The sequence below is a fragment of the Hypomesus nipponensis genome, chromosome 18 (assembly GCF_054491055.1).
Source record: "Hypomesus nipponensis isolate SF chromosome 18, ASM5449105v1, whole genome shotgun sequence".
Lineage (NCBI taxonomy): Eukaryota > Metazoa > Chordata > Actinopteri > Osmeriformes > Osmeridae > Hypomesus > Hypomesus nipponensis.
The window spans coordinates 2363014-2375175 of NC_140378.1; the positions used below are offsets into that span (position 1 = coordinate 2363014).

The following is a 12162-nucleotide window of genomic DNA, read 5'->3' on the forward strand; positions in this document are numbered from 1 at the left end:
TACAAAGACAAGCTCCCCCAAATGGGAAACAACATTACATTAAGTCAAAAACACATTTCATTAACTCAAAACGGAAAGGGTTGGTACTACACTTCGTCGCTGAGTGGATGCAGTAGGCTAACTAACAAGAAATAAGAAATTGATCGACAGAGGTACAAAATGCAATAATCTGTCAAAGTTGTGCACCAGGACATTTATTTGTCTATCAAAGAATGTAGCAAATAGTAGGCTACTTATGCAAAAGTATAAATTGCATGTTAAACGTAAAAATCGATAGCCAAACAACTATCCTGGTCCACGTAACTCATTGTCATTGTGGCATTTCATTCTACTGTCGTGGACTATTAGTTTTTTCTTCTGAAAAGTTACTTCCTTTAACTAAATTTTTAGCGTGCGCATAGGCTACTTATTTTAATATTATGAAACGTTAATGGCATATCTAAGATTATTTCATAGGAAATACCCTGATTAAAATAAAGAGTATAGCGTTAGTCCAAGTCATGACTCTGAATTGTTAACACTAATGTTTCTACTTTCCTTCCAACCAAAACGATCAAGTTCATGATAATGACAGAGTTACGTGGACCAGGATAGGATCCATTCAGCAACGAAGTGTAGTAGGCCTACCAGTACCAACCATTTCCGTTTTGAGGTCATGTAATGTTGTTTCCCAATTGGGGTAGCGTACCTTTGTATTGGGGGGAGGTGAGCAAGTCATCCTATTTGGGGGGAGTTGCCAAACATTGCAAACAGCCAAAACATGAAGCATACATTGTGAAAAACCAAATAACTGCCAAAGGGAAGAACCATAAGAGCATGCAGTTAAACAAGTTACAATTAAACAACATGAAACCCCCAAAAATGTAAGAGTGTACCTGTAGAAGAACAATCAACAGTAAAATATTTCACAGCTAGTACAAAAGTTTAAATACATTATAACTAACCAACAAGAGTAACAATTCTCTCAATAAGAGTCATTGTGTACCTGGAGGAAACTAACATCAGGTCCAGCCAAGCTTTCCTAAGTAGGCCTACTGTTGTACTCCTGGAACAAGTGCATCTTGAGCCTTTTCTCGAAGGTGGGAAGACAGTCAGTGTCCATGATGGAGGTGGAAAGCTGATTCCACCATTGGGGGGCCAGACAGGAGAAAAGCTTGTGTTGGGACCGGGCGCTCTTGAGCAGTGGGACCACCAGGCGGTTGTCAGAAGAAGACCGTAGGTGGCTAGTGGGTGTAAGTGTATGGGTGGAGGAGAGACTTGATGTAGTCGGATGCAGTCCTGTTCACCGCTCGGAAGGTCAGTACCAGAGTCTTGAATCTGATATGGGCCGTGATGGGAAGCCAGTGGAGGGAGATGAGGAGTGGGGTAACATGGGAGCGTCTGGGTAGATTGAAGACCAGACGGGCCGCCGCATTCTGAATCCTCTGGAGAGGGCGGGTTGCGCATGCTGGGAGACCGGCGAGTTGCACTTCAGGGCCACCGTACAGGGGTGTGCTGTGTGTCTGCACAGAATAAAATGCATAGGACACGCATCATTGAGCACAGTTAAAGTTTATGAGTGGAGAACTGCCCAGCTGAACGTTTCTTCAGCTCTCACCCCCCCCCCCCCCCACCCAGTTGCCTGAACATACACTTATACACACAGGCTCACAGGTGTTAAGCAGCCATTTAAAGAACTCCCAGCCTCACTCACATACACACCACCCACAGAGATTAGAGAAAGTGACAAAATGTTTCTTACCTACCAGTGTGAAGTCCCTCACTAACACCCCATAACGCTAAGCCTGTTCTTGGTTTTCAAACTCATAGAAGAACAGTCAACATATGTTATTATCCTACTGAGCATGGAAATCAATGATTGGCCTGTAAAAGTGACAATATATTACAGTCTGTTTGCTGGATCAAACTTCAAGCCTTTTCAGTTTAAACATTCTCAAATTCATCAAAAACTAGTCCAGGAAGGAGTACTGTATAAAACAGGAGAAATCACCTAATGGGATAAACTTTGTAATAAAGTTAATTTATAAGGCTATGATAGACCATTGCATTCAATATTTTCTGTTAACCAACATTTCTAGCAAATAATTAACTTGCCATACTGATCTGTAAGTTATACTGGAGATATAGATGAATACTATTATTATAATAAAACATTTAATGAAATTATAAATGAAAGAATATAATAATGTTGTAAATGTGGTAAATCCTGGTCTAGCTGGCCTACTAGTGGACCAGATCTACTGGTCTGGCTGGTCTACTAGGATCGGGTCTACAGGTCTGGCTAGCTTGGCAGGAGACAAGGTTTTGACCTGCACACAAACAAACTTGGAGACACACACACACAATTTTGTACAAGTACACAGACACATACATACACACACGCCCCTCTCAGCTGAAATATTTCCTTCCTCAATATATCACAGTTCCTTTGTGTCAGATTCAAACAGACCGGTGACTTCCAGGAGGGTAGCACAAGGGTCCCTGTAGACGCACACAAGGAACCACATACACACACATAACATGAGCATGGGTTTCCAGTGACTCCTTGCTGGGGTTTGCTTTGAAATATGACCACAGTCAGAATCAAATGTATTTATCATGTCATGTCATCATTTCCATAGAGGAATAACACACCCACACACACTTTAATAATAATAAAAAGTCTGTAATAATAAACTCACAGAGGGAAAGCCAGGCTTACATGTGATGGTGTTCATGACTATTCAGGCTCCCTGACACTGGGTGTCCTAGACTCACACACACATATTTGGCATGGGCACACACACATTTGGCACTGCCTGTGGTGGCACCCTGAACGACACCATGATAGAGGCCTGGGCTCTGAGGGACCACTCAGCAGACAGTATTGCTCCAACTCAGATGTCAGAGACGACTGGGCCTAATAAAGACTCCTGAGACAGAGAGGAAGAGAGAGGGGGTCAAAGACAGAGAGGGTTAGAGAAAGAGGGTCAGGGGGGAGGGGTACGACATTGTTTTCTCTCCACTTCCTCCTGACTTTCTTCTCCATTCTTCTGAGAATTACATCAGCAGCCCACCCATGGAGTCCCCCCCCCCTCTCACTTTCTCTCGCTCTACATTTCCCTCCTCTATTCCTCGTATTCTCTGTTTCTCTCTCGCACACAGACACATGCTACCTTTTCCCATGTCTGGTTCCTGCCATTGAACCAACTGAGGGGGATATTAATGTTTATCTGCTTTGCCTGATACACATAAACATAGCTGCACACACACACACACACAGAGACACATCCGGTTCAGTCAGAAAACACACATATACACAAACTTTCTTTGGCTGGAAAATAAAGTGCTATGTGTTTGTACTGCAGGATGCTGCAAAACAACCAGTTAGAGAGATTGCCTGAAGACGCACCATGGGACCTACCCAACCTCCTGTCCTTGTGAGTAGTGTGTCCTGACACACGCACGCACACACACACACACACACGCACACTCATAATAGAAAGAGAAATGGTTCCTCTTATGTTGCTGACACCATCTGGAAGCCATGAGGAGAGGGCAGACACTGCCGGCCAGGGAGAGCATCTCCAATGAGCTGTGAAACAACCCCATTTTCCATCAATTCTCGCTCTCCTCTCTTTCGCTCTTCCCCTTCTCCTCTTCTTCACTCTCCCACCCACACTGCAATCCCCCAGGCTAATAAGGGTTTCTGGGGGCCTAATTGTATCATCAGAAGGGTCCGTGTGTGTGTGTGTGTGCGTGCGTGTGTGCGGAGGGTCCATGTGTCTGGACTACCTCGTTTGCCCTTTCCCCTTCTCGCAATTTCGTAACACATTCACTCCAGATCCTTCTTTTCTAAATGAATAATTTCCCAGTAAACATCTGTATGGTAATTTCCATCACCTCGCAGACACAAACACACACAGTTACACACAGTCGTGTTTCCTTCTTCTCCCGCTGCCTGTGTTTTCACAGAGGCCGGGAGGGCATGTGCCACCAACAGTGTCGGTGAAAATACTTGAAAAGGCCTGGTGAAAACCAGGCCAATCCAGCTACTGAGCCTGCACTCACACACTCAACTGTGGCTCTGTGGTCAGGCCCTCCCTGAGGCACTGTGTGTGTGTGTGTGTAAGCCACACAGGGTGTGTGTGAAGCGTCTAGTGCAGTAGTGTAGGAGTGCTTGTAGTTAGTGCATGCTGCATGATGTCCCCTGCTTGCAACTCTCTGCTTTCAGCTACGGCCGCTGGCTAGCTCCCTTATAGGGAGTGAAAAGAGGAGCCAAGAGTGTATGTCTCCTCTGCCAGTACATAACCTCTCCACCACCAAGTCTCCTGCAGTGCCTCCTCGCGGCCACACATGGTAACTGGGTACCCCGCGGTCCCAGCCTAAACTGGCCTCAGAGATGTGGTGTGCAAGCCCACCATAAGGTGGACACGCCCTGGCACCCATCAACCACTGACCCAACTATGGATAAATAGCCCCACCGCCTTATGGGGTAGCCTCTCAAGGCAAGGCTAAGGGAGCAGACCCGATAGAAAAGCAATGCGATGGCGGTGCGCAATAGGTGGCCCTAAATAGAGCCAGGACCCGGTAGCCTCCTGCAGCCTGGATGGGGAACTGGTCGTCCTGGGTTCACCCATGCCACCAGATATACCTCATGATGGCGAAGATAGTGCTACAGGGGATAGCGCTCCTCCAACGGCACTCAAAATAATTTATTTGCGCATGTATCCACCTCTGACCACGGTGTATACTCTCTAGACCCTCATCTGGTTGAAGACTGGTGGTGTTGGAGCAACTGGCGACGGGAGCAGGTTTGAATAGACTGGGAGCTTCTAGTCACAACCCTGCACGTCAGCGGCACAGGGTATTGGTCGCTATCAGCTGGGACTGAGTGCAGCTGATCTCGGCAGCACCCTGTGTGACTGAGCAGCCCCTATTTAGGGACCACACTGCTCAACTCAAACTGAGGAGGGGCCCACAAAGGGTGGCCTAAAAAATGCCCCCTTATCTCACACCTGGACAGGATACCGCACCTGTCGGGTCATTCCACTTCTGCGGTCGAAACAGAAGAAATAAATCCCAAAACCTAAAACTGGCAACATGGAATGTAAGAACTCTCCTGGACTCCTATGGCAGGACCGAAAGACCTCACAGAAGAACAGAACTGATTGCGGATGAGCTGAGGGGTTACAACATCGATATCGCTGCGCTTAGCGAGACCAGGCTCCTTGATGAAGGGTCGCTAATAGAGGAAGGTTCCGGTTACACCTTCCTCTGGAAAGGCTACCCCCTAGGTGGACAACATTTGCACGGTGTTGGACTGGCCATCAGGAACACACTGCTACCAAGACTCACTGAAACACCTGTGAGCATCAGTGAAAGACTGATGACCCTTCGTATCCCCCTGGCGAAGAGCCGCTTTGCTACACTTCTTAGTGTGTATGCACCAACCCTGCCAACCGACACTGAGGTTAAAGACTCATTCTATCAGTCACTGGATGAGGCTCTCCACCGGATCCCCAAGACCGACAAGATCCTACTCCTTGGGGTCTTCAATGCTTGTGTGGGGCAGAGTGACAGGATATGGCAAGGAGTACTTGGCTGGCATGATATTAATCAGGCCAACTCAAATGGCATGAGATTACTTACTCTCTGCTCTGAGCACACCCTGACCATAACCAACACCATCTTCCAGCAAAAGACCAAATATAAAACATCAATGGATGCACCCACGCTCTAAACATTGGCACCTGATTGACTATGTCATCGTGAGACGTTGGGACATCAAAGGTGTTCAGATGTGCCGGGCCATGAGAGGTGCAGAATGCCGGACAGACCACCGGATGATCATGGCCAAAGTCCACATGAGCGTATGTCCCCCATGCAGAACGTGGGTCCAGTGGAAGACGCTTAGACTGCGCTCATCTGGAAGATACTAGCACAAGAAATGAGTTTCAATGCTCCCTGGCTGAAACACTTGAAAAGCTAGAGTTCTTTTTTAGTGGAGAGAATGCCACAGACCAGCAGTGGACCACTATGAGCTCAGCCCTTCATGAAGCAGCAGCCAGCTCAATCGGCTAAAAGACCAAGAACCACTAGGACTGGTTTGACAATAACTCAGACACCATCCGTAACTCTCTGAACGCCATGCACAAAGCACACCAGGCAACCCTGAAAAAACCCTCATCGAGCACCGTCAGACAGCAATGGCAAAGGACAAAGGACCCTGCGGACAATGCAAAACAAATGGTGGACAGAGAGGGCACAGGAAATCCCCGACCTTCCTGGAGGTTCTGTCAGCCATCTGCTCCTTGAAGAACAAGTCTCCGGGCATTGACAATATCCCCGCAGAACTGCTTAAACAGGGTGGTTACCTCTGTACAAGAGCGCTACATCAACACATCATTAAAGTATGGGCTGATGAAAACATCCCACAGCAATGGAGAGATGCCAAACTTGTCACCATATACAAGAACAAAGGTGAAAAGACCATATGTGGCAACCACAGGGGTATATCACTCCTTGCTGTTGCTGGTAAGGTCCTGGCCAAGGTGTTGCTGCAGAGGATACTCAACAACATCACAGAGTCATTGCTCCCAGAATCACAGTGTGGCTTTAAAAAGAACAGGAGTACAGTCAACATGGTTTTCACAGCCAGGCAACTTCAGGAAAAGTGCAAGGAGCAACATCAAGACCTGTTTATGGCTTTTGTCGACCTCTCCAAAGCCTTCGAAACTGTGCAGAGAGACCTACTGTAGGACAGCCTGTTCCGGTTTGGATGCCCTAGCAAGTTTGTCAACATCCTCAGTTTCATGATGGTATGAATGCTAGGGTGATAATAGGAGGAAAAGAGTCTGCCTCCTTCCTTGTGTGCACAAGGGTCATGCAGGGGTGTACACTAGCACTAGCACTAACATCTTCCTCCTATGCGTCACTCAACTTCTCCATAGGGAAATTGATGACAACAGTGGGGTGACAGTAGTCTATAGGCTAGATGGCAATCTCTTCAACATCAGCTGCAAGCAACCACCAAGCTGCACAGAGTGAGGGTCCTTGAGCTGCAGTATGCAGATGACTGCGCTCTTATGGCTCACACTCCTCAAGACCTCCAGGCTGTTGTGGATGCAGCTGTGAAGGCTTACAGCAGGATGGGGCTGACTATCAACATCACCAAAACAGAGGTAGTCTGCCAACATCCCATCCACTCCACCCATTTTTAGCATCACTGATAAGCATCTGTGTGTAGTACCATCATTCAAATACCTGGGGAGCATCCTCTCTGAGGACAATGACATTGACAATGAGGTCCAGAACAGAATCCAACAAGCATCAGCTGCCTCAGACGGAGACTCAGGCGCTGGGTCAATGGCGCAGTTTACGCTACATGTGATTTTGCGAGTTCGGTAATAGCGCCCGCTATGCTTCCTCATTTTGCGCAGTATTTATCAAACTTGACACTCATCAGGCAATCAGCGTATATACTCCACCCATAAGTGTAATTAGCACGCCTCTAAAAGAGCTAACAATGGGCCCGTATGTATCTGTCATGGATCTTCCTATGGGAAAAAGAAAGCGCAAGCTTAAATTTAGCGACGGGCATGAAGTAACAGCAAACCTGAACATTTTACAGGGCAGATAATTGATATTTACATGTAATCATTTAGCAGACGTTTTTATCCAAAGCTACTTCCGAGAAAGAGCTTTACAAAAGTGCATAGGTCAATGATCATAAACAACGAGATAGCCCCAAAAACATTGCAGGTAACCAAAACATGAAGCATAGAAAACATGAAGAACATCCACACCCTCGGAAAATGTATTTGCCTTGCTTGGATCACTGCTGCCATTGAATAAGGTACATTTGTACACACAGGAAAACGCGCTCCTGGTTTACACCTGCTTTTAAGAAGCAGAGAATTTCCCCTGCAGAATAGAGGCTCGCTCTTACTGTCAGTCTTTGTAAATACCGCAGAATATATAATTAGGCACACTTTACACGTATCTTCCCACAATTTGGGGTGGAACTCCCACTTTACCCATTACCCTCCCACTTTCCCCATGACCCTCCCACAAACGCACATTGAAAGCGCAGCTTGCCTGTTCTCGCTCGTGTGGCAGGCAATCTGTGATTTTACCAAAGTGCGCCCTGTTTGTAAATAGCCTGCATCGTTAAGTCAGTCTTTGCGAACAATTAACGCCTGGAAATAGGCGCGAAGGCCTTGATAAATGAGGCCCACAGTGTATCAATCCATTTGCATCACCACCCTCCTCACAGTTGTGAAGCCTGGGTCACTTACAGCCGCCATGTGAAGTCCCTGGAGCATTTTCACATCCGCTGTCTCCAGCGCATGCTGGACAGGAACCACTTGGCGTGACCGTGTGCCACACACTGAAATCCTCAGGAGAGCAGGCTGTAAGAGCATTGAGGCCACCATCACCCACCATCAGCTATGATGGCTGGGGCACATTATAAGGATCCCCCTCAATCGGCTGCCTCACAAAGTGTATGGCCAGCCAAAGGCCAACGCTCTGCTGGAGGGCAGAAGAAGCGCTTTAAAGACCAAATAAAAACAGCACTGAAGAGGTGTAAAATCAGACCTGGGGTCCTGGAGGGCTTGGCTGCTGACCGTAACACCTGGAATCAGATGTGCCAAGACGAAAGCACTGGAGGAGGACAGGACAGCCAGGAGACAGGTAAGAAGGCATAAAAGAAATGCAACCACAGTTGCCAGTACCGCCACTATTACATACACATGTCCCACTTGTTATACAATCTGTGGATCCAGAATAGGACTACCAGACAATTCACCGTTGAGTCAGAAGTGGATGTCATCATCGGCCTCGATGGACAACTACAAGCAAGCAATGAGTGAAGTTTTCCCCGGGAGTCTCTCGTATTTCACACCCGTGAAACTCCCTTAATATGTATGGCCAAACCTCATTATAGAAATATTCACATCAATATATTATTTCAAAGTTGTCCAGTTACCAGATCTTGTATGAAACGCATCCATAGAAGATGGAGAATATAAAGATGGAAAACCAGGCCAAGAAACGTAAACGTAATTACCTTCACTGGACAATGTTTTACCAATTGAAAAGGCGGCTATTTGTTTGTTTTACATAAAGCCTCAAAAACTTTTTCGCTCAAATCAGCCACAAAAAATTTGCTCGCTCACATTAAGCGTTGAAGTCCCTATAACTAGCATCACATCAGGCACAGAAGTTGCATGCATTAGCAGGGCGCTCGCTGTGGTGGCGTATACGGGACTGGTTCTGGTGGGCCGGTCTGGATCAAAGTCCATGGCCTATTTTTACTCCCAGTCCGTCCCTGACAGTAGGCTACATGGACGGAGGAATTTAATGTCTAATCAGCAAGCCGCATCGACAATTCCCCCCCCCCCCCCCCCCCCCCCCAAAAAAAAAATGTTGACAGGTATGCATCTGAAAAGCAAAGCACGGAAAAAGCATCTCACATATCCCGTTCTGCAGTGCACGTTACAACCGATCTCAGGGCCGGCCCAAGCCTTTATTGGGGCTTAAGCAGAATTGATTTAGGGGCCCCCCTGTGACACAAATATTATTGATTATTTTTAATCCTTGATTATTCGCACACTATTAATCTAATGCACTAATTAGCAATGTCATTAGTTGTGTTGCTTACATGGTAATATTGATTTATTTCGCCCTTATAACGTTTTAAATTTTAACAGAAGCAAACCCATATTAGTCATGTGATGATTTGAACTTTAAGTATTCTAAGTCTTACAGTACTAAGTGGTGTACCTAATGTGGTGTACTGAAAAGTAGTTAAATAAACCAGACAATGCATCTATTGCATAACGCCGCCCTAGTGGCTCCCTGGAGCTTTTTCAAAAATATTAAAAAAGATAGTGTGAACTTATTTTTTGTTTTTAAAACAGAAATGTTTTAATATTGTTCTGTCTGCTTTGTCTGTCTGCTTCGTTCTGCCAGCAAAGATTTACGTCATAGCCTGCGACACACGTTTCTTTCAGTTCGGCGTAGTGCCAGTGGCTGTTGCAAACAAACCGGCAGGTGTGTCATGGGCCATGGGTCCCAAAGGGAAAAAGAGAAAGATAGCTGAGGAAAGAGGATTCAACAGTTCTTGGACCGAATCATTTGCTTTCATTGCCAATGCGGAAGGATTGCCTGAATGTTTGCTTTGTAATGAGAAGTTGTCAAATAACAAAAAGAGTAACGTGGAAAGACATTTCCAGGGAATGCATGCTACATTTGCAGCCAAGAAGCCTATCCAGTTGGGAGTGAGAGAAAAAGTGCGATTGCATTACTTCTGGAGAAATTAGACAAGTGCAAGATAGATTTAAGAAGTGGGTTGCATGTCCAAAGTCCACTACTGCTGCTAGTTTTGTTGCAAACCAGGAGATAATAAATACAGGGCTGCCAACTCTCACGCATTGGCCGTGAGACACGCATTTCAACCATTTCACACGCTCTCAAGGGGAGTTTTCCCCTCCCAAATAGAGTTGGTTGGGTCCATAGCCCGTTTTTTCCAAAAGGTTCTCAGATAGGCTACCGATAGCTGGGCCGGGGGGCCCTACCGTAACGATACGCGTCAGCGAGCATGGATGGGAGCAGGGCCGGAGTGATGCGCTGTGCGCGCTCGCATAACGAGTGGGGCCAAATACCAGTGCTGCCGCTCCCATAACGCGCACTACGCGCTGTGCGTAGGGCACCATGTCCTGAGGGGGCACCAAAAAATTGCCAACTGAAAAATCATCATAGTTATTATAATTATAATGCCGATATTATTTCAGTAGGCCTATATAAATATTACGCACCTTTTAGGCATGTATATCACAAAACAGGCAAAACAAGAAATATATTTAATTGCCCAAAAAACGTTACGATGGTGCCCCCCCCCCCTCCCCCACCCCACAAAAAAACAAATACACACTCAACTTTCCAAGCTCGCCGTGGGTGCCCTTTCCTATCTCAGTGGCCTGACGAACTTTGACAGTAGGCTAAGTAAACTTTTCAAAAATGGCAGGGGCAGAAAAAGAAATAAACTGCGAGATGATGCCCGTGCATCACTTTCAGGTAAGTCCATGTTTAATTATTGTTAAATAAGGGAAATGTGCTGCTAACTTATAGTTAGCCTATGCATACACCTGAAACTAGCTGACGTTATTGCTAATTTTAGCACACTCAAATATGTTAGGTGCAAACTAAATTTGGATTTTACAGTTAATCATGAAGGAATTTACATTTACATTTATTCATTTAGCAGACGCTTTTATCCAAAGCGACTTCGAAGAGAGAGCTTTACAAAAGAGCATAGGTCACTGATCATAACAACAAGATAGTCCCAAACATTGCAAGTAGCCAAAACATGAAGCATACATTGTGAAAGCTAAACAAGTGCCAAAAGGGAAGACCCATAAGAGCATGCAGTTATAGCCTACAAGTTACAAATTAAAACAACATGAACCACAAAAGTGCAGAACTGTACCTGTAGAAGAACAATTAACAGTAAAATATTTCACAGAGTACAAGACTTAACTTCGTTATATATAACCTAAAAAGAGCAACGAGTCACTCAATAAGAGTCATTGTGATCCTGGAGGAAACGTAACTAACGAGTCCAGCCAGGAATTATGTGTAGGGCACCAAAATGGCTAGCAAGCGGCACTGCCAAATACCAAATCTCACTCCAAGGTTTTTGCAAAGGTTGGCAGCCCTGAATAAAGCATGGAAAATAGTAGACTAATATAGCTACTATAGACACTTACAGCATGTGTTGCCTTCATTATAAGGCTTATATAAAGCTTGTAATTTTTTGAGGGTCCAGACAGATTTTTTTTTTTTGGTCCAATATGGCTCTTTCAACATTATGGGTTGCCGACCCCTGGCCTAGGTAAATCCACCTAGGTGAATGCATACTAGCAAAAGAAATGCCCATTTTAACGGGGGGGATCTAGCTATTGTTATATTTTGTTAGCTAGCTAGTCTAAGTGTTATCCTAAAATGACAGCGAATTAATCATGCAAACATATCTTGCTGTTTTTTCTCTTCCTTTGTTTTCTTTTCTCTGCACCACAGAAATGTCTTTTTTTGTGACATTGCTTTTTGCCGTGTCAGATTGCGATTGCCGACTGATCTTTTCTGTTCTTGAACAATCGACAACGTTGTTGCTGTATG

General features: G+C 45.6%; 1 protein-coding gene across 1 annotated transcript in view; it reads left to right on the top strand.

Annotated features, from left to right (window-relative positions):
• Positions 1-12162, top strand: part of lgr6 (leucine-rich repeat containing G protein-coupled receptor 6) — a 73632-nt gene that overhangs the window by 39780 nt on the left and 21690 nt on the right. Inside the window, exon 3 of the mRNA XM_084680457.1 lies at positions 3348-3419. Within this exon, the coding sequence (XP_084536583.1) occupies positions 3348-3419 (72 nt within the window). The remainder of the gene's footprint in view (positions 1-3347; positions 3420-12162) is intronic.